This window comes from Primulina eburnea, chromosome 1 (genome assembly GCF_022965805.1).
Source record: "Primulina eburnea isolate SZY01 chromosome 1, ASM2296580v1, whole genome shotgun sequence".
NCBI lineage: Eukaryota > Viridiplantae > Streptophyta > Magnoliopsida > Lamiales > Gesneriaceae > Primulina > Primulina eburnea.
In genome coordinates this window covers 65,549,075-65,571,668 of record NC_133101.1, presented here as the reverse complement: position 1 = coordinate 65,571,668, position 22,594 = coordinate 65,549,075, and the positions used below count along the sequence as shown (strand labels likewise).

General features: G+C 34.8%; 2 protein-coding genes and 1 pseudogene across 4 annotated transcripts; 1 reads left to right on the top strand and 2 right to left on the bottom strand.

The window, feature by feature from the left end:
• Positions 1 to 8,572: 8,572 nt before the first annotated feature.
• LOC140814266 (transcription factor PRE3-like) lies at positions 8,573 to 9,442 on the bottom strand. Its single transcript, XM_073173202.1, has 2 exons — positions 9,176 to 9,442; positions 8,573 to 8,880 (listed from the first exon to the last, which is right to left on the bottom strand). The coding sequence occupies exons 1-2, from the start codon at positions 9,308 to 9,310 to the stop codon at positions 8,737 to 8,739; spliced, it is 279 nt and encodes a 92-aa protein (XP_073029303.1). The 5' UTR covers positions 9,311 to 9,442; the 3' UTR covers positions 8,573 to 8,736.
• Positions 9,443 to 14,030: 4,588 nt separating this feature from the next.
• Positions 14,031 to 16,555, bottom strand: LOC140802841 (uncharacterized). 3 transcript variants are annotated; one of them, XR_012111716.1, is made up of 10 exons: positions 16,423 to 16,555; positions 16,082 to 16,198; positions 15,806 to 15,888; positions 15,221 to 15,304; positions 15,004 to 15,079; positions 14,828 to 14,900; positions 14,546 to 14,619; positions 14,385 to 14,436; positions 14,221 to 14,314; positions 14,031 to 14,129 (listed from the first exon to the last, which is right to left on the bottom strand). XR_012111716.1 is itself a non-coding variant. In XM_073158460.1 (9 exons), the coding sequence occupies exons 1-9, from the start codon at positions 16,514 to 16,516 to the stop codon at positions 14,045 to 14,047; spliced, it is 780 nt and encodes a 259-aa protein (XP_073014561.1). In that variant the 5' UTR covers positions 16,517 to 16,555; the 3' UTR covers positions 14,031 to 14,044. The 3 variants fall into 3 exon arrangements, 1 of the variants encoding a protein (XP_073014561.1); XR_012111717.1 differs by having other exon boundaries at positions 14,221 to 14,309; XM_073158460.1 differs by lacking the exon at positions 14,385 to 14,436.
• Positions 16,556 to 17,330: 775 nt separating this feature from the next.
• Positions 17,331 to 19,812, top strand: LOC140814259 (sphinganine C4-monooxygenase 1-like; annotated as a pseudogene).
• Positions 19,813 to 22,594: the final 2,782 nt, after the last annotated feature.

Below are 22,594 nucleotides of genomic sequence, written 5' to 3'. Positions count from 1 at the left end.
TCATAGAACATCACTCAGGAGGTCTCTTCACCGATTTCCGTCGAAAGGACTGTCTCATTTCCATAAACAAGGTTGAAAGGTGTTTGCACTAGGTTTGGATCCGACATCCCTGAAACTATCTTCCATTGTCAGATATCAACTTCATCGAGACTCCAAACTTACAGACAATGTAATGCTTGAAGTAAATATTACAAGTTGTTAATTTAGTAATGTGATATTACTAAATAATTAATGATTTTTAAAGAGAGAAATATGACATATTTTGATCCTATTAAGTTCGAATGATTAGAAATTTTGATATAACGTAGAAAACTCAAAGATATAGAAGTTTCATGTTTTGAGTTTTGGAAAATTTGATCGTTTGACTTATCTAAAAGGATATACCGGTGTTAAATGTTAAATATTATATATTATATTATTTTATTAATATAATATAATATTTAAAAAATTAAAAAAAATAGAAAATTGATTGAGTCCGTGGAATTCATATTGAACTCGGTAGAAGGAATGAACAGAGGAGAGGTGGGAGGGAAAAAAAACAGGAGATACCATTTTTTATTTTCTTTTCGATCTTGTGACTTATCGATTTATCCAATCGACGAACCGACTTCAGTTCTGGAATCGTTGACACGAGATCTTCGATTTGATGTATAAATTTTATAATTTTGGTGATGTTTGAAATTCGTCGATTTCTGGAATAAATCTGATAAATTGTTAAATCATATTGAAATTGAAGATTGTTGAATATTGTATGATTTTAATGAAGTAGAGAAGAATATAATGATGTTAGTTTGAATATTCCTAATTTATTTTAATTAGGGATTTTTAATTGTTGGATTGAGATTGGAGAGTTGTTTGTCAGTTGTTATTAATTCTGAGTATATATTCGGAGTCTACGTAGTATAGGCTACACATTGATAGAAAGTTTTCATAATTTTATGGATGTTGTAAAATAACCTATTATTTGAAATTAATTAATTAGGATGTATTTGATGGTCTGTGAATTAAATACTCCAGAATATTAAATTGTTGAACGATAATAATTTATAATCGAGTTTTATATTTTGTTGAATTAATTGTTGTTGGGCTATTTGATGTGACGCCACAGACAATGTTCTTCCAGAGAAACCCGAGGACCTCATTTTCAGTGATCTTAGACAAAGCCTCGGCCTCCACCCATTTTGAAAAATAATCAATGACAACAAGCAAGAGCTTTTGATGGGCTAGGACTATGGGAAAATGTCCCACAATATTGATTCCTCACTGGCCAAACGGGCAGGCTGCCACTATACACTTCATCAATGTGGCTGGTTGATGGTGAAGCTTAGCATGACGTTGGCAGCTGTTACATGATATGACGATCGTTAGGGCGTCTTTCTGCATAGTTGGCCAGAAATACCTCGCTAAAAGTGCCTTTCGTGCCAAGAAATAAGCTCCCAAGTGATTTCCGCAACAACCTTCGTGAATCTCTCTTAAGCACTTGAGAGGAGGCCGAGAGAGTGACCTCTTGTAGAAAGGCCCATCAATAAGTATAAAATCGAAGACTTCTTTGCTTCAGCATGTATGCCTTTCGTGGATCTCTGGGGAGCCCTCCCTCTTTCATGTACCCCAACAACTCAGTGCGCCAGTCGTTGTCTTCGAGTTCAGGAGGTGGGGAGTTTGAGTAAGGACTTAATTCCACCTGGACTACCACATCTCTGGAGATCTGCTTAAGCACAAGTTCAGTAAAGAGCTCTTTGGCCGACTCAACTACCTTCACGAATTCCATTAATCTCTCATTCTTGATATCATAAGATCCATTCATTTGACGGGTCATCAAATGAGAATCAGATAATATATGAACCCGGGCTGCTCCCACCTGTCGTGCTGCCCTTAGACCAGCCAAAACTGTTTCGTATTCTACCTCATTGTTAGATGCCCTGAAATCTAATCTTACAGCCCATTTTACTTCATCCCCATTGGGAGAGAATAATAGCACTCCTACTCTGCTGCCTTCACTGGTGGACGAGCGATCCACATGTACCTTCCATAATCTTCTGTTATGGCATGCAGAGTCTCGGCCAGGAAATCGGCCAAGGCATGTGCTTTGATTGTGGTCCTTGGTTCATATTGGATGTCGTACTCCCTTAGTTCAATGGTCCACTTAACCAGTATTCCTGAGATATCTGCATGAGTCATTATCCTTCCGAGAGGACTATTGGTGAGGATCATAATAGGATGAGATAGAAAGTATGGTCTTAACCTTTGAGTCGTCGTGACCAAAGCTAGGGCAAGTTTCTCCACCGTTGTATACCTGAGCTCAACCCCTTTGAGCGCATGGGAGATGTAATACACGGGGTTCTGTTTGGTGTCTTTCTATTTGATTAAGGTCGAGCTTACAGCTGTTTCGGTGACTGAAAGATAGACATATAATTGCTCTTATGGGGCTGGTTTTGCTAATATGGGGAACTTAGCTAGATACTTCTTTAATTCTTCAAAGGCCTTTCTGCATTCTTCATCCCATTCAAACTGTTTAGCTCTTCGGAGAACGCGGAAGAATGGCAAACTTCGGTGTGCTACTCTCGAGATAAATTGCGATAAAGAGGCAATTCTTCCAGAAAACTTTTGGACCTCCTGGAGATTTCCAAGAGATGACATAGATTGAATGACCTTTACTTTTTCGGGGTTGGCCTCAATTCCTCTTTATGTTACCATATATCCCAGAAGATTTCCGCTCCTGACTCCGAAGGTGCATTTCTGGGGGGTTCAACTTCAAACCATAAGATCTCGGGGTAGCAAATGTCTCCTTGAGGTCGGCCATGAGGTTAGCTGAACTCTTGGATTTCACCAAAATATCATCTACACAAACCTCATTATTCCTTCCCACTTGAGCTGAGAAAACCATGTTCATGAGTCTTTGGTATGCAGTTCCTGCATTTTTTTAATCTGAAGGCATTGCCACATAACAGAATGTCCACTCACAAGTTATGAAGCTTACTTTATCTTGATCATCCTCTGCCAGTGAGATTTGATGATATCCCTGATAAGCATTCATTAAGCATAAGTATTGTTGACCTGCGGTGGAGTCAACCAGCTAATCGATCATTGGCAAAGGGTAACAATCTTTATGGCAAACCCTGTTGAGATCTATGAAATCGACATACATAATCCATTTTCCCGAGCACTTAGGGACCAAGACAACATTTCACGACCATGTTGGGAAAAAACATCTCGTATGTGTCCTGCCCTAAGCAACTCTTCCACCTACTCCTTTATTAGCTTCTCTTTTTTAGGGCCAAAGTGCCTTCTCTTTTGTTTGACGTGTCGGGCTTCGAGGAGTTCATTGAGGCGGTGCTCCATGACCTTTGGACTAACCCCATGAAGGTCTTGCAGGGACCAGGTGAATACATCGGAGTTGGCTTTTAAACAAGCCAATAGATCATTCTTAGTTTTGGGGTCCAGGTCGACTGCAACCCTAGCGTTCGCTGGATTCCTATCTCCACTATCTCTAGCTCTTCTTCAAATGTGATGTGAACCTCCTGTTTGGAGATCATTCTTTGTTGAGTCCAATCATCCCTACCTCGGACCTCTTTACTTCTACTTTCACCTCATCTACATAGCAACGGCGTGAAGATTTCTGGTCTCCACATGCAACTCCTACCTCGCTCCTCGCAAGATACTTCTGCTTTTGATGGTAAGTAGATATGACAGCATGGAAATCGGCTCCCATTATATGAAAAAAGGGCATCCACCACATTAAAACATGTCATTTTGGTGATGCGGCATGGTCCCATCCCCAATGATAAGGGGAGCATAATTTGTCCAACGGTTTGGACTGCATGTCCCATGAAGCCAAATAAAGGCGTAGAAATGGGGTCAAACTCAAAGCTGTCCACCTTCATTTGATCAAGGGTTATTTTGAAGAGAATATTGACTGAGCTCCCAGTGTCGACGAAGATTCTCGTCACATCATATCTGGCGACAGTGAGAATTACTAACAAGGCATAGTTGTGAGGTGCCACGACACCTTTCAGGTCACATGGTTTGAAGTTGATAATTGGGCCAAACTTGAGAGCAATGTCTCACCCAAAGCTCTCCAATTTCCTACAATGAGCTTTGCATGATCTGTCTGAATCTCTGTCAATTGCACCACTGAATATCATATGTATGACACTCGGGTAGGATCGTTAGCTATCTATTCAATATGAGGTATTTACTACCATGGTGGGTCAGCTCAGCCCCCCTGATTAGGATGGATCTCTCTGGGCAGGGCTCTCTGATTCACCCATGGTGTCCCCGATCTCTCATGCTAGCTTGATATTGTCCCTCAAGCCGGGTTAGGATGTCCTTTATGTGTGGATCCTTTTGCATGATTCTTTGCACCTCTTCCCTTAGTCTTTGGCAGTCGTTAGTATTGTGGACATATTCTTGATGGAACTCGCAGAACGTATCCGATGGAGGTAAACGTAGGCTTTTTTCGACTTGTTTCGGGCGTTCTAACTTTTTTTTTTCTTCACAGATTGTCATGGCTCTTTCCAAGCTCATAGCTAATGGGGCATAGGGAAAAGGGCCCGAGCTTCGGCCTCGTTCCTCAACTCTCTCTTCAAGCCTTTTTCTTCTTGGCTCTACCTTCTCATCCCCCTTGTCTTTATCTCCTGGCTTCACATCTGTACGCCTCTGTCTCTATGCATCTTCAAGATTTACATATTTCTCAGCCCAGTTTAGGAACTCATCAAAGCTCTACCAGAGGATTTTTCCCCAGGGAATTGAAAAAATGTACCCCCCGGAGACCCTGTGTAAAGGAATTTACCAACGTCTCGGTACCGACGGCTAGACCTACATGGCCGCTCTATTGAATCGTTTTATGAAATCTCTTAGCGACTCTGTCTCACCTTGTTTAACATTGAACAAGTCCAGAAAGGTCTTCAAATATCTCTTGCTTGTGGTATCTGGTTCATAAAGACATTGTTAAATTCTCGGAAGCTTGTAATAGAATAAGGTGGTAGCAGATCGAACCACCTCTAAGCCGGTCCTACTAAGGTCGTAAGGAAGACTCGTCACTTCACCCCATCTAAGTATATGTGCAATAGGGAGGCATTGTTGAACCTCCCCAAATGCTCTTCAGGGTCGGTATTCCCATCGTAGTCCCTGACGATTGGCTAACGGAAGTTGAGTGAGAGCTCGGCCGAGACATTTCCAATCAACATGTTACCATAATCTGGGAGGTCGGCTCGGTTTGTGATGGGAGGTCGGCCATATCTTTCTGATTGACGAGATTACGGGCGTTTGGGAGGTCGGCTTAGATGACCTCCTGACGGGCTATGTTATAAAGATGACCTTCTCGGACTTTCTAAATACCTTTGTGGGTTTTACTTTTTTTGATTTCCGAAAGTGAGCTGGACTTACCTTTGGAGGGAGATCTTTCATATTTTCGAGATCCGGGATATCAATTCAAAATATCAATATACAACAAAGGTATGTTTTTGAAAACATGCATATATGTCATTATTCATCACACAGATTAAAGATTTAAGTTGGTGGTGGTTTGTCTCACTCTACAAAGACTCCAAAATTAAATGTGTATACATACATTTGATTTGAAAGCTAAAAATAAAACTCATTAATATTTAATTGTCTCTCGATTAATGAATGAATGCATGCGCTCTCTTCTTACGTGGGAGGGTGTATATGTACTTGAAACATATATCATTTCTTGTACTCTGATGTGGTGTTTGAAATTGTATGTGGTACCTCAAATATGGAATTTGTGCTGGAATTCTAACGGAAAAAGGAAAGAAACACGTCATGAATAGAATATTGATTTGATAAAAAGAATGATCTAGAATATGGTATCATTTTGATCGGCTGAGTATATTTATATTATTCTGAATATTTTCTTGACGATTTTTTTATACATGATTCCCCACAAGCTAAGGTTACGTTATTTATAAATTCTTAATTTTTTTAAGAATTTAATGCATCAAGATTTCAAATATTTATATATGTTTTTCAATTCACGGTTTTACATGAAGTGTAGTAGTAAGTTTACGCAAGGGTGTTGAAGTTCAATGTGGTGAGCATAAGGTACACCATGATTGGGTGGAAGAAAGGAGGGGAGAAGTGGAGATTCAAGTCCCCAAAGAGATTGATGGATATCATATCACGTCAATTGGCGCGTTTACTCCGCCAATAGGGCTTTGCCAAGTGTCCCCACATTAACATCTTTATTTTTATTTGGTTTTTTAATGGACGAATTTTCATTATTTAATTTTATGTATAATTTGATAGTCGGATGCACACGGTCATTAATCACAACTTTACTATTGAGATATATATAAATTATTGTTAATCAATTAAATACTCAATTAATGGTCCATATATATATATGGTAATTAAAACCATTCTTTAGTTTCTATTATTATGAATGTGGGTTCTAGATAATATTTCTCGAATCCAAAATAATAGAAATAAACTTTTTAGCAAAATGTACTCAATTCGACCTCTACAAAACATTATATATGTACCTACAGATCAGTAAAAATAAACGTAGAATTAAAAAGGTTTTTTTTTTAATATATAATATATATGCACAGTTGTGGGAGTCACTTTATACGTGTCCATTTATATTCTCTGTGAGCTTTAGTTTCAAAGGAAGAAAGTGAAGTAAGAAAGGAGACAATTAGAAAAGGAACGGAGTAGAAAGTTTAAGACAATTAAAAAATTGAAAAGAAAAAGGATCATAAAGTGACACGTTTCCACTCTTTGAATAGTTAAACTAAATATTATATAATATATATATATATATATATATATGTATATTCGTTAGATATTGTATTGATCTTAAAAATGACTAATATCTATTTATATTAGAATATCAGTGTGAAATCACGAGCATAATTCATATGTTTCAAACATTAACAAAGTAATGATATTTAACTTTAAATTAAAAATAAATAATAAACAACCTAGAGAAAATTGAGAATGAGATAGGATGACTTTGTGAAAAAAGCAATCCAGTCTTTGGCCTAACAATTGTGCGTTTTTAGTTTTTTGTTGTTTGTGCATTACGTTGTCAAATTATATATATACAAAAGTGCTATGCCGCTTTTTAATCCAAGAGGGGACCCAACCCGCTCCTTTCATCTCTTTACACGAAATTAAATTGGACCTTGGGGGATATATATATAATGATGAAGAAGAAGAAAAGTATTCGGTATTTTGCCCTACAATTAATTAAGAACAAGAAAAGTATACGGTACTCAAGAAACAAGAGTACACATCCACTTTATGTTTCTAATTTTATTTTTAATATATTTTCAGGAATATTTTTTAAACAAGGATCTTCTTCCTGATGCTTCTTGGGCAACAATTTTTTTGTACCCATCTGGGATTGGCGTTACTAAATTATATTTTATTCAGAAAAAAAAAAACCCCCACGTGGGGTATGAAAGTGGAGCTGAATATATCAACTTTAATGTGAATTTAGCATTATGTGAATGTGGGGGATTTTCACTTTTAAAAGTCAGATTATAGGAATCCTATGTCTTCCAAAATTTCTATTCATATATTCAATTCTTTATTAAATTTAAGTGAGGCTACATATCCGCCCGATGGTAGTTTAGTCCTGTTTCGTCCTCATTTACTTCACATCTTTACATAGTAGAGATTTATTATAGGCATGTTTACACATACATGAAAAGTTCAAACGAAATTGGAGATTCTCGTGAAATTTTTAATTAGTTCTAAATATTAAAATAAACATAGATACATATGGATTGTAGAAAAAAAACAAAATTGTTTGGATTAATTCATTAATCATGTTTGAACTTATATAAAGTTAGAGCCAACAAGACTAAAATCAAGGTCAAATTAATGAACATAAATAATTTATCTAAAAGATAAGTAAAGTCCACTACTAATCCACCCTAGTTACATGAGAGAAAAAATATAGATCCTCCATTTATACCCAAAAAGAAATGGAAAATTAAGAAAATCCAGGGAGTGACACACACACACACACACACACACACACAGAGATATGTGTATATATATCACTGGTATATCAATGTCAACTTGGCAGATCATCAACCAACATTGGATCAGGTTGAATTTTTTCAGGACCTCTCTTATCACATATTTTTCCTGTTTAAATCTGATATTTTTATTATAAATCTAAAAAATTAAGTAATATATAAAAAAATTCTCCAAGCCATTGTTGACGATATATGAAACAAGCTAGAAAAGGCACATGTATGACGTTACATAAATCTAATTAGTCGGATTTCTATTTTATGAAATAAAGATAACTAAAAACATGCACCAGTTAAGAAATAAATTTAATGCTTACATTAATAATATTGCTTAATGCATCCGGTTCCTTAATTCATGAATTTACGAATTAATTAATGTGCACGACATCTATATATGTAGACTTTGTACATTGATTTCATCTCGCGACCAGCTAGCTAGATCGAGTTATATATGCATTTTGGGAATATGTATATATAAATTAAATAGAATGAGACTCGATCGATCACAAATTAATAATATGATATAATCACAACATTACATAAATGGCTTCAAAATGGTTTATAAGCTAGAGATGGTCGGCTATATATTATTAAATAGCATTTGGAGCTAGCCCAAATTAAAGAGCTAAATATTAAATAACTCATGACGACGTACAAGAATATAATGAAGCATTAGAAGCAGTAATTCTAAGCTCTAAATCTAATGCATTAATTAATATATTAATTACTACATTAGCAAGCTCCTGATTATTTCTGCTTGAGCACTGTCCATCTCCAAAAGCTCCAATAATCGGTCGCTCAGATTATCTACCTCTCGATGCAACTTACGAATGTAGTTACAAGTCTCATGCAACACCTTTGTAGCCGACACCTGCCCGAGTTATTCACATTAATATTCAACCATAACTTAAAAAATTTGCTGCCCAAAATGCATAATAATTTTGAAGGTGAGCATTAATTAAATGAGGATTAATTGGGGCTGTGGGCATGAGCCGCAATGTGCAAAAAAACACACCACGTACCTTGATATACATAGGCAAAAATGAAGAATAAACACCCGGAGAATTTAAAAATGGTAGGAGATCAAGAAGAAAATTGCATAGAGCATATAAGAAGGGAAAAGTCCAAACGATAATAATAATTATGATATATATATTGTAGTAAACCTTATCGGATCGTGATCTGTTAATGCTGGTCTCAGGTATAAGTTGTTGCAATTTGGACACAAGATCAGAGATCTGATCGTCACTTATCCTGGAAACTCCTGCAGATTGCCTCGAACGAGATCTCCTGCTAGACATTGTCAGCTAATACCAAATGTAGAAAGTTTTGAAATAGCTAGATATTTTTCAGTTCTTTTAATAACTCAAAAGATAAGAATTAGTTATGGATAGGGATCGAGCCATGAATATTAGCAGAGAAGGAGATATGAAGGCAAGTGCATGGGATAAAGAAATGGGCTACGCCTTTCCTTTTTTAAATAGACTTTGATATGTGCGTGTGAGAGAGAGACATACAAAATTGATTGGAGGGTTGGACGGATAATTAAAATTTTGAAATAAAAATCAGTTTGAATGGGAATAATCTATAATTATTTTTTGTTAAATAAGAGTGAGTTTTCTTTTTTCCTTTTTTGGGATACAATGGGGGCACAGAAATTGAAACTCTCACAAGTGAGACTTTAACTCTACATCATTAAATATGAGCAAGTTTTGTTACTTGTGCTAATTTGTTCAGATACAAATATTTTCAGATTGTCGACCACTTGATTATAAGTGCCTAGCTATTATACTAGATTACGCATGCATATCAATTATATATAAGCATTTTTTTCACCGGATGTATATTATTATATATGAGTAGATCTTTCATAAGACGATCTCACGGATCTTTATTTGTGAGACGGATCAATCATGTTTATATTTACAATAAAATTAATATATTTGACATAAAAAGTAACACTTTTTCGTGGGTGCCATATATAGAATATATGTTTCACAAAATTGACATGTGAGACCATCTCACAGGAAAATAATTTATTTAATACAAGCCTGTTATTTATATAAGGTGAATAATTCATCGATGAAACATTATTTAATGTGATTTTTGTTTTTTTTTTTGAAATAACTTATAAGTACGGCCTCAAGCGGTGGTCCATGGTTTCCAGGCTGACTAATATGTGAGTGTGTGTGTGTTGGACTGATTAAGGATCTTTTCTCTCAAGCGCTGGCCTAATTGTATTTATCATTTATATGAAATATCAAAAAGATATAAAAACCTCTTATACATCTTAATTAACTATGTTTTACAAAATCAGAAGCATTTCAATTATAATTAATTTGCAAGAGATTTACGCTCGATTTAAAAACAATATTGTATTTGAAAATGGTCATTAATTCACTTTATATAAGAGATTACGTACATGTTTTTTTTTAAAGGTTTTCACGTGAACCAAATGCTATTTAATTTCCCATCTACGTACATAAATCAAATACGTATTTAAATTAAATAATAATCACGTGTACAAGTGGTACTTTATGGGAAATGTAATTGCAATCGTATTGTCGGTAACAAAATTTTTTGTTGTTTCCAAAACATAATCATGTGTGTCCATGTCCTTATATTCTCTTAAAAAATGTGTCCATGGATTTTTAATTAATTCTTTCGTAATAATTAAAAATATTCCAAACTTTAGAACTACGATATATCGAGACTCGAGTACAGTACTTATAATAATATAACATAAGTAATATATCAATTGGAGCCAACCGCCCGTCACGTGATGTCTGAAGGGCGATCAAAATCATTGTCGCGTAGGAGGTTGACATAGCAGCTCATTATGTACTCCTTTGGCCTTAGCCCCATGCATGCAAATGTCTCACAATTCTTGTTATAACTTTATGAATAAGAAAATTGGATATCACATTTTATACACAATCAGGGCTACGATTTAAGTTGTAATTGAAATATTATTTTTCTAAGTTGAAGCAATTACTAATTAATCAAACGTTCTCTAGCAACTTCATACATACACAGTTTTAAGTCAAGATCTTAATTTTGGTATAAAATTATTTTGGTTTGAGTTTTTTGTTCTGTGATAATATTTTATTTATTTTTTGTTTTCAGCCTGTTATTTCACCTCAATTAAAGGTTCCATCAATGATCCTATGAAATATAAATTCAACTATATATAAACTAGTGTACATATACTATGGCAATTAATTAAATTGAAGGTTCCATGGATTGCCAGTTTGATATATTATGTTGTTGCTGCTGCAGGCACGCACACATTGCAAAGACAAAAGTGAATATACCCAACAACCCAAGTAGGTGCGTGCCATTAACTAGCTAGGTACATAAATTGCCATAACGTGTATGGACCAGGAAGCACAAACAAAAGACACACAGATTTTATATATATATATATATATATATATATATATATATATATATATATAACGTCGATCACACCCGATCAGTCAGTTATCGGTTATAATTTCATCTTCAAGAGTTGCATGTGCTGTGTTCCCCATCTCATCAGTTACAACATTAATTCTTCCGTTTATTGCCCATCTCTGATGCATATATATATATATATATATATATATATATATATATATATATATATATATATATATATATATATATTATGTGTACTTTCAACATAAGATTGCATGCGGCTTTTAGCACTCATTATATAATATAATCGATTAAATGTAGTAGTTAATTATAATATGATCTTTTACTGATCAATTATTGAGTATTTACGTACAAATGGTCTCTAGCTAGCTACTATATATATATATGTTTTCATTGTTTGATAAAAGTGGTTGCGTAATATATAGGTCTTCTTTTAAGCTCGTTTCGGGTCTACATTAATATCACAAAAGATTGGTACAAAACAGCCAACTTGCAACACAAACTGCAAAATTAATCTCGATAATATATATGTTCATTAAATTATCAAAACCTAACAGACCCATTATTTGGAGTTTATGTATGCCATAAAATTAGTATGCCCGTAGACCCCATCAAGAAAGACACTTGTTATAGGTAAAAAGTGCTCTCAGTTTACAGAGAACATGCATGCATTTTCTATAGACCTTACTTTTGATTGCCAATTTGTTCACTTGACACACAAATAAATATGCATCTTCATTAATTGGTGTACCACCAAAACGATTGATAGAATAGCACCAACAGAGATGGATCGAAGTACTAATTAAATACCTGCAACCACCCTTGTCGTCGTCTCAACTAAATTATTGTTTTTCATGTAATATTATTTAAAAGTAGTATAACTATTATTGTATCTATGTTTAATCCTTGATGATCGATCCTTCCCCAGAATCAAAATTCTCAATTTCATATATCATGATGGATCTCATTACGATATATATATATGATTAAAGATCTTCAGATTCTTTTTTATTATTATTATTATTATTATTATTATTATTAAATAAAAGATCTTCACATTAATTCTAACACGAAAGTTGAATAATTATTCTAACACGAAAGTTGAATAATTCTAAAACATGTCACATTTAATAAGGCATCATCAAGTTGTGTCACATGTCCTCCAAACAAGTGCTTAAATGCATATGGACATATATCAAGGCTTTTAAGAATTAATAAGGTTTCTGTGGACAGGGTCACAACAGAATTTTTGGGTTACATATTGCTGCATATGAACCACTTGAACATCAGATCAATAATCCAAAGGTGCATGGAATTGCAACTTGTCTGGGCATTTTGGTTGAAATTTCTTATTTTCATTTTTAAATTGTTTTATTACCTAATTATGTGGTGGATTTCAAATTTTTAAACAAATGGAATCATTTGAAATCTATCTCACAAATATATATTTTCCTCAAATCCAAACACAACCTAATAATTGAAGTGTATGTACTCACTAAATATCTTAGACTATATAGTTTTATTAATTTGTGAGAGTCGATTACTTAGCTGGCCAGCTCAATTTTTTTTAAGAGATAGAAAGGTAAGTACTGTAAGAGGGATCATTTTCTTTGATTGAGGGAGGAGATATTTTTAAGAAACGACGTGTAATGTTTTTTTTAAAAAAAACAAAATTCTTTTTGGTCATTTATCCAATCTTGACGCTTAACTGTGTTACATATGGCAAGTTTTCTCTCTTTTTCATCCATCTTTTATTGGAAATCCAAAATTAATAGATGAACGTAGTCATTGATTAGACTTTAGAATGTGAGAAGCCACGCCATCCATGCCACTGCTTGTGCCGGTACTCACTAAAATGCAATGGGATATATCTTCTACTGATAAAATATATATTTTTTCAAAAAAAAAAAGTTCCGGTAGACTATGAAACAAATTCATTGAAAGAAAATATTTCATGCTCCCCTCAAGGTTTCCTCAAGGTTTAGTCCTACGCTGGCAAAGTACTAACCAAAGCCAAGGAATGAAAAATATAAAATTTACAAGTGAGCAAAATTTAGCCATCACCTAAAAAGACATCTCTAGACGCGAGAGTTGTTGACCAAATATTTCGAATATAAATAATTTGTTGATGAACTCCAATGCACGTTTGTAATGTTTTTTTTAAGAAATGTTTTTTCACTCACTTTAGCCACAAAAATATGAAAAATCTCTTTTAGTATACAATTTAGATATTCTGTAATTGTAGCTGACTAAATCAAATCAGATATGATGATATTATGAACAAAGCAATCAAAACATAGGACTGACCGCTTCAAAAATAGGACTGATGGCCTCAAAATGCTATTGCATTGTCTGGATGTCGTCTCTCTCACAGACCCTTGTTTCATTTTCAGCCCACCATTTCTCTGCCTCTTCTTCTGTGATATGTTTTCTTCTGTAGCAAGCAACGAAACTGCTGAGTGAGGTGACCGAGGTAAACCCGTACAAATATAAATGACAGCCTAAAATACTGTAATATCATTTACAAAATAAATAAATGACATTGAAATAGAATCATTTGAAACTAAAATATATTTTAATATTCACCATGCAGAAACTAACATTTATTATAATAGTCAAATTATTATGTGCGGCATGCAGTTTGAATTCACGATGCGGTTCCCTATATCTGAGAAGACTTTGACATCCGTACCCCACAACCTGCACGCTCGTATGAAGTTAGAGTAGTATGCTCAATTTACAGTAGTATTTTAGGAATCAAGAAACAATGATAAGAAAAGATCAAACTAACCAGCAGTCAATTCCGACGGCATTAGCCCCTTCTTTATCAGCCTTTTTATCATCTCCCACATGAACCGCTTTACTGGCCTCTACAGATATCTGATCTACAACATTACTCAGTTTAAATACTAAATATAGGACAAATGAGCCATCTGTACAATAAAAAATAATCACCTAGAAATTCGAGGTATATGACTACATGGAGCAACAACATCCAAGATAAAGACTTTAAATGACAAGCCAAGTAAATACATTAGCTTTCAGTAACAGATGGATACGAATAAGACATGATATATCAACGACTCGTAAAATGGGTTAGCGGCTTTTACACATACCTAAAGCAGCTCTAAATATCTTCCCGTCTGGCTTCTCGTACCCGACCTCTGAGGATATGATGACAGCATCAAATCTAAACCCAAAAAAATAATAATTATTGTAATAAATAGTAGAAAAGTCCAACGCCCTAGGCCAAATTTGAGTTTGTTCGACCAATAGAATGTCCTACAAGATTTCCAAAATTTATTTTTTTAAATAGAAAAACTTAGCTCGCCAAATGCCAAAACAAAATTTAGTTGCAAGCACTAGCTAACCATTCACAAGGAAACTTTGGTACTCACAAGTCTAACACATTGAGGTCCTTCAATAATTTCCTCAAGCGGGTGTCAAAGTTGGACACGACAGCCATTTTGACTGAGAAATTATTCAGTTAAAACATGAAAACAGGTTTAAAATGACAATAGCAATTTTTAAGATTCAATGATGGATGCAACATAATGTAAAGATACAAGATGACCTCCAGAATCTTTCAAACACAAAATCGTTTCATAAGCTCCATCAGGAAGATGCCATGCATCCCCATTTGCATAATACTGTTAAAAGAACAGATCAGATCAGATGCTAGAAACCAATTGTGTTTTACAGGTACCATTACCTAAAAATTCTGTGTGTAATGTGATAAATAAAGTTAAAGAGAGCAATCGATTTTAACAACTAGAGTTCAGAAAGCTCGCCTCATATACTTCTTCAAAGTAATCCTCATTGTCACAACCCGTGGCCTCAGAAACCACAAGTTTCCAAAATGGTTTGCCATCACCCTGTCAATTATAGAAAAATTTCGGTTATTAGTTTAAAGAAACTTGATGCTTTTAAACTCAACCAACTTGTTAGGACTCCCACTACATCAATAGTTGTTTCGTGAGTCTAAAATGTCCTCTATTTTAGTCGGATTTTGAGCACATAACCAGGTGAAGATATAATTGGTCTCTTTCTGATTTTTTCACATTTAACTCTTTAAATGAATTACATTGCGAAAAATGATTCCTTATAACACCTACCTCCAGTGGATAATTGAGTACATTTCAAACACACATGACATACACAAAAAAAGTGCCAATGATCAACAACTCTTATCACATAGACTAGATCATCCCAACGTCACAAATATCATTCATTGAAGTAGCATGTATCCTATATGAACAGAATCAGAGGACTGAGATCCAAAAAGCATGAAAAAGAAGAGAGATTCTTGAATGTGTTTGTCCTGCCATTTAATTAATTTCTTGAAAATTCCTGTGAAACTCAGGAGGCATATAAACCTGGTAACGAAGTTTTTCATGCCAAGGAGCAGAGAAACCTCTTTTGAAGCCTTGTTTTATCTCAGCTGCAGTAGTTTGTAAACCTGTATTTGGCACCATTCCAAGAACAATCATTAACACTAGAATTCAACAACCATGCCATATAATAGAAATAAATTGACACCAAGATATCATCTTTACCGATAAAATTAATTCCAATGTTAGGAAAAAATATATCAAATGTCATATCTAATTTTATGCCAAAATAGAATCGATCATGTCCTGGCTCAAACTAACCATATTTTTGGCCAATTGTATAATAAGTGACTTCAACTGGCTTAGCTAATTGCAAGAGTGTGCCCCCAGCATCCAATAACAATCCATCATACGCTCTTTTCAAAATTCCTCCTCTGCCTGTGCCAAAAAAAAAAGTACACGAATTCATACAGCAGATAAACACCAAAAGATTTTTTTTTAAAAAAAAAAACAGCACTATGGGTCTGATATGCAGGCTGAGGTCGTAGGATCAACCCCTCCGCCGGCGAAATATCGTCCCTAGCGCAAGTTAGCAAATGGCGGCCTTCCTGACAACGGGCGCCACCATGCTTTTTGGGCTAGTGTTGTACGACGTGATTAACCTGAGTGAACATGGGCGCGACAAGAAATGGAAGATAATTGAATGGGAATCGATTTCAAGGGCTTGAATGCTCTGAGAACAGAGTAGGCCTCCATATTGCCTTTGTGCAGCTGAACAGCTACATTTTAGATTGTCAAAATTATTATTATTATTATTGCTATTATTATTGCTATTAAATTATTATTATTATTATTGCTATTACAGTTGTATAATTCGCGAGAATGAACAAGAAGGGTCTGCCAATTATTATTATTATTATTATTATTATTATTATTATTATCACCATTACTAGTGAGAAGTGACTCTCCATTGGTACCACGCATAAATGAATGGAACTAGCTCACGAGTTTTTTAGTTACTTTGAAAAATATTTTATTTATATTTCTTGTTTATCGAATTTGAGTTAATTTAAGTTGAATTTGAATATGTTCAAACTTAATTTCAAGTCGAATTTGAGTTTAAATTATTTCGTTCAATATTTCTCGGGACGCTCACAAACTTAAATATTTTATTAATATAATATAATTATTTATTAAATAAATATGTTTTGAATAAATCGAATACTTATTTTCAAGCAATAGTTAGAATAATTTCAAGCCGAATTGAACTCCAACTTTAATTCGAATCGAATTCGATACAAAAATTTTAAATTTTCGAACTTCGATTCGAAGTCAAACTCAAATAAAATTATGACAAAAACTTGTGTGAGACGGTCTCCGAGTCATATTTTATGAGACATATATTTTATTTGAGTTATCCATGAAAAATATTTACTTTTTATTGTGAATATTTATAGGATTGACAAGTCTATTCGTGAAACCGTCTTACAAGATACCTATTCTAGAACTAATACGAGTCGAATTTGAACCTTCAAAATTTCATCTTATTCGTTTACGCCCTAATCTTGGCCACCATATTTAAATATTAATAGGTAGTGTTTCTTTAGGGAGGAATTACGTATGGAGATATTGAAGCGTGGTTTAAATGTTTCAGATGAGATTTTGGGCAATTTTACCCGATAATTGTTTACTGGTTGTATTCAGGAATATAAGTGATGTTAGGATCGGTACAGGTTGGTGACAAAGAAAGAGGAGGATGAGAAAATTTTGGTGCCCAAAACAAATGTGGTCAAATGGGTGCTCCTTCAGCAGGCTGTTCAGGCAGTCGTCGCGACTATGCTCTTTGCTGTAAGCTCATTGATTTCTTTCAGTTTGCTGTATTAAACTTGTTTATTTTGCTGATACGTCAATTCATCAATGTAATAAATCTTGCCACGTAAAGAAATACTTTTACCTATAATAATATGAGTGACTCAATGGAGGGCCGAGGGGGAGGACTATTTTGTGTTGCATATGGAGCAGAGATGCATTCACAGTTCTAATAATAAGCATTGTTTTACTCCAACATTTAATGTCGTTCGCTTCTGAATTTGTCGTTTTTTGTTCATAACTAACTGGTTTTCAGTCGGTATTTTTTGTCGGTGAAAGTATGGAGGATGTTTTTGGTCAAAGGGACTTGTCGTTTCAAAATATTTTCCTAACCGTGTTCCTTGTTATGTGTTTTAGGTGGATTATTGTCCTGTGCAAGGGCATCGATAAGGAAGATGTTATCCTTATGATATTCTTCAAGTCGTTGAATTTTCGAAGTGTATCTATGTTGTTTTGTCATCCATACTGATTTATATAATAGTTCTTCCATCTTTTTTGGGTTTTGTCTCTGTGGCTTGCAGCATCTGAAGAGATTTAATCATCCCCGTGTTCCTTCTAGTGAGTGACATCTGCCTTATTTGGTACCAATGCAAAAACTAACCTTGTCTTCTTAAGTGTCACAGTGATCAATTTTTTATAAGTGGACCATTTAGATCATGGAAGTTAAAGTTTCTAGAAATTATCGATCTGCCAAAACTGTTTTTACACACACCTAAATATCTTCCCATCTGGCTTTTCCTACCCGAGTGTGAAACCTGATATGGAAAAGTTTCCAAATGGAGAAAGACTGGCTGATCTGGAATATTTTCCAAATATTGTTTTCTTCTTTTGTGATGCGTGCACGGAATCTGAAACCTGAGAAAGTATGGATTGCTTGAATAGGAACATAATTGGTTAGCGAACTTTTTTTACTTTATTATTCATTATCAGGCCTTAAAGCCTCTCTACTTAACTCTTTGTTAGTTCTCGGGGTGGCTGGGACATGAAGGCATTTTCAATTTTCCCTGTCAGTTGCTTTGTCTTTAGAACAAGTATTACAACTTCGGAGACATGAGTCAGCCTACTACTCAGTACTTTTATGGCATTTTTTCCACTTAACTTTTTCTCTGCCAGTGCAGAGGTCCTTTTGGGTGGGTCATGGATCCTCCATGTGTAATCATTTGTGGATATATATATGTCATCAAGGGGGCACCTGCAGTAAATGTTATATCACGAGTGGCTAAATGGCCTAATGAATATGAAAAAAATTAGTCAATTTCATGTATTTGACGGCAGCAGATTTTCTCAATTAATTAATTTCACTATGTGAATATTTTTAATTTAAATCGCAATAATGTCATATATTACATCCCTACTCAATGAATGTCGGATCCCTGCCTTTCTTATAGGTGCTCTCTTGATTTGAAAATAAACTAATATTCATGATCATGTAGGTTACTGGAAGCGACAACTTCGCACAACCTCATCCGGCTTCCCTCATTGTTCTTGCTCGACCGTTTTTTGTGGCAATGGTGGGTGGTATTAGATACATGGCAATATTTCATGCACGGATATAAAATGCACCACAACAAGTTCGTATACCGACACATCCACTCTCAGCATCACCGGCTTGTTGTCCCATACGCCTTTGGAGCTCTATACAACCACCCCTTGGAGGGTCTTATTCTAGATGCGGTTAGTGGAGCTTTATCTTTCCTTGTCTGACGAATGTCGCCTCGAACTTCCATCTTCTTCTTCTCCCTCAAAACCACCGATGATCGCTGTGGGCTATGGCTGCCCGGAAATCTTTTCCACCTTTTCTTCAGAAACAATTCGGCTTATCACGATATTCATCACCAACTATATGTAGACAAGTATAACTTTTCACAGACCTTTTTCATGTCATGGGATCGGATTCTTGGTGCTTATATACCTTATTCTATTGAGAAGAGAGCTGCCGGGGCCTTGGAGGCACGGTCTTGTAAAGAGTGCAAGGAAAACTAACTGAGACAAGGATTGCTACAATTACTGGTGTGTATCATTATAGTTTTTGTGTTATTTTTTCCCTGGTTGATGGTTTAGTGTTTTGTGGATTAAGATTTTATGTGGTATTATAGTTAGCTGTTTTCCGTGAAACTATTTGTTGGGCTGATGAAACTGTTAGCTTTTATTGGATAGAAAACTGGAATTTGTTTATATTTCAAGATCCAAAGTGGGTGATAATTTTTTTGTAATTTTCGAAGGAATTCAAGTATTTTTAGTCTGAAAACATATGGAGTCAGCCATCGAGTAGATGTTCAATCGTCCCCATACATGATTACAAGTTTAAGATGGCGCATTATAGACCCTTGTCACTTGTAGTATTTTGTAGTATTAATATTCTCTCAATTGAATTTTCTCCCAAAAAAATTCCCCCTGATTTTAGGTTGTTTTCATTTCTAAATAGTCTTCAACTTTTCTTGTCGACACAAATTACATCACTGAATTTTAACTAAAGATTATGTGCAACTGCCGTAATTTGTTGAAGTAGCCAATCTGCCATCTTTGAGGAAATCAGTCCCTCAATCTCCGAAAAACCATGAGCCCAAAATCTGAAAAGGGAAATTGTTTGATAAAATTGATATGCGATTCGTTCCCAATTCCTTCGTTTCAATATTTTGGCTCCTAAACATTGGTTGAATCTCCTATTGAGAACATGTACGATTTGATGGTATTGTTTTGAAGAATTTATCGAGTTAGGTAGTTATTGATTTCAATTAGATATCATGATATGCAGCATATGAATCGAGATTAAAAAAAATCGTTTAAAATCAAGATATTATTAATTGTGGATCAAGATTTTTCACTCAAATGATCCCGCTTTGTTTATTTTATTTGGTCTATTATTTTGTCAAAATTGATTCTTATCTAATTTTTTTGGGGTCAATAATTTAGTTGTTTTTCATTTTAAACGATGATGTGTCACTACATGTGAGCGCCACACGACGTCACATCAGCTCCACGTTGAGAAAATTAGTACTACAATAGAAACAAAAATAGTTTACAAAGTTTGAAATTAGACAAAATCACAAAATATAAATGTACATAATCAAAATTTCATTTTACATTCCCACCAAAATGTATCAACCTATGTAAAGAAAAAGATGTAACACATCTAAATATCATAATAAAAATTGCAATTTTAGCCACACATATATAGAATATCTTCATGTGAGACATGTTGATCTAATTCATATGTGAAGTGAAAATTAGTATTTTTAACATAAAATTAATACTTTTCATGATGGGTCGATCGGAAAAGAGATATGTCACAAATTTTTGTGGTAAGTTTTTTTAGGACTATGTACATTGTTTCTTGAAAAAAAAACTAATTTTAGAAAAAATTAACTCCCAGCATGTTCGGAAAATCGGATTTAATGGATTAAGATGAGAGAGACATTGTTTGCTACAGCCTGGATTTAGTTTCCTTAACTATTCAGTCTCCTATTTTATTCTCTAGGATAATATTTTATTTACTAGTTAGTTTCCTTTATTATTTTATTTCCTATCTAAATTAGGTTTTCTTTCAACACTTTGTTTCCTAATCAAATCGGATAGTATTTACCTTCAAAATAAAAAATAAAAAATCAGATAGTATTTTACAGCATTCTACTTATTTTCTTTCAACACTTCGTTTCTTAATCAAATCAATCTACTTATTTCATATCTTCTTGCTTCAATCCTCGCGCACCACGATCTAGTTTTGCTTCTTTTTCTGGTTCATGAAATCTTGAACAACACTATGGATTCATACTTCCGTGAATGTCGTCGAGAAGTTCATTTCGTTTCAACCCCAACTGTAAGCATAGAAACAGTCCCGCCTCGTTTGCCTGATCAGTTTCAAGCGACCTTTAACTTTACTTGTCAACAAAAGTACCGAAATTGGATTTTGCGTCAAGATTCTACGGAGTTAGAGTTTCTGGATGGGGTTGAGGCGCCTTTGGTTACCAAATCCATCCGGTACAATACAGAGAAAACCGCCCACTCCAAAATTTTAATGCACAGAAGAGTTTTCAGAGGGCTTAAAGATTTTTCACTGCCGTCGTTCGAGTGCTTCGAGTTGGCCAAAGTTATATCAGACAATGCATGGGACACTATTGTCGATAACATGCCACAAAGCGGCAACAATGTGAAAATTGATTTCAGTTTTGCTGTAGTCCATAAGCACATATTTGATGAAAATCTAGCCATCGATCTGGTGACTCAACAGTCCATGCAAGAAGTAGTCGAGCCTGCGACGGTTCCGGCTACGGATGCATCGATCAAATCTTTGAAGAGCAAGGTGATTGATTCTTCGGATGAGAATCAAGGGAGTTGCAGGGTTTGTTTGGAAGATTTCGAAGCTGGTTGCGAAGAAGCATCCATGCCATGCTCTCATATTTTCCATAAGGATTGCATCGAGAAATGGCTTAAAGCGAGCCACTATTGTCCTATTTGCCGCTACGAGATGCCAACAAATTGATCTAATAAGGACTTATATCACATGCCCGCACTTCATAATATGATCAATAAAATAATATGGAAATTTTTTTTACAAGTTTTTCGATTGGAAGGATGGATATTGCGATCTGCAGCATAGAAATTAAGTTTAAGCTGTGACGAACAAATTAAAGAATGAGTTAGCTAGATAGGTAAAATGTGATATGCTGAAAAAGTTGATTTTGTACGAGAGTGGTTGATGAATACTATTGTTTAACTCTCATGTATTATAATTTAAAAACTAGTTAGCCATGACCATTAACAATTTTTTGTTGGTTTGAGATGTATGTTGACATCGATTGATGAGATGCTAGCATAAGGGTAGTACCCTAATGCTAGATTCAAGGGCTCAAAATTGATTTGGATATGTGGGGTCCATAAATTTATGTAGACCCCACATGTCCAAATCAAAATTAAACCCTTAGATGTGGTGTAGGGCCCAAAATTGATTTGGATATGTGGGGTCCA

Bases quoted from the DNA above. Each gene is read 5' to 3' on its own strand.
- LOC140814266 (XM_073173202.1), bottom strand. From the start codon at position 9,310: ATGTCTAGCAGGAGATCTCGTTCGAGGCAATCTGCAGGAGTTTCCAGG. The intron at 8,881-9,175 runs GTTTACTACAAT...TAACTCGGGCAG, and splicing joins ACAGATCACGATCCGATAAG to GTGTCGGCTACAAAGGTGTT.
- LOC140802841 (XM_073158460.1), bottom strand. From the start codon at position 16,516: ATGGAGGCCTACTCTGTTCTCAGAGCATTCAAGCCCTTGAAATCGATT. The intron at 15,889-16,081 runs GTTAGTTTGAGC...TGCCAAATACAG, and splicing joins TACAATTGGCCAAAAATATG to GTTTACAAACTACTGCAGCT. The intron at 14,901-15,003 runs GTCATCTTGTAT...ATAATTTCTCAG, and splicing joins GTGTTTGAAAGATTCTGGAG to TCAAAATGGCTGTCGTGTCC.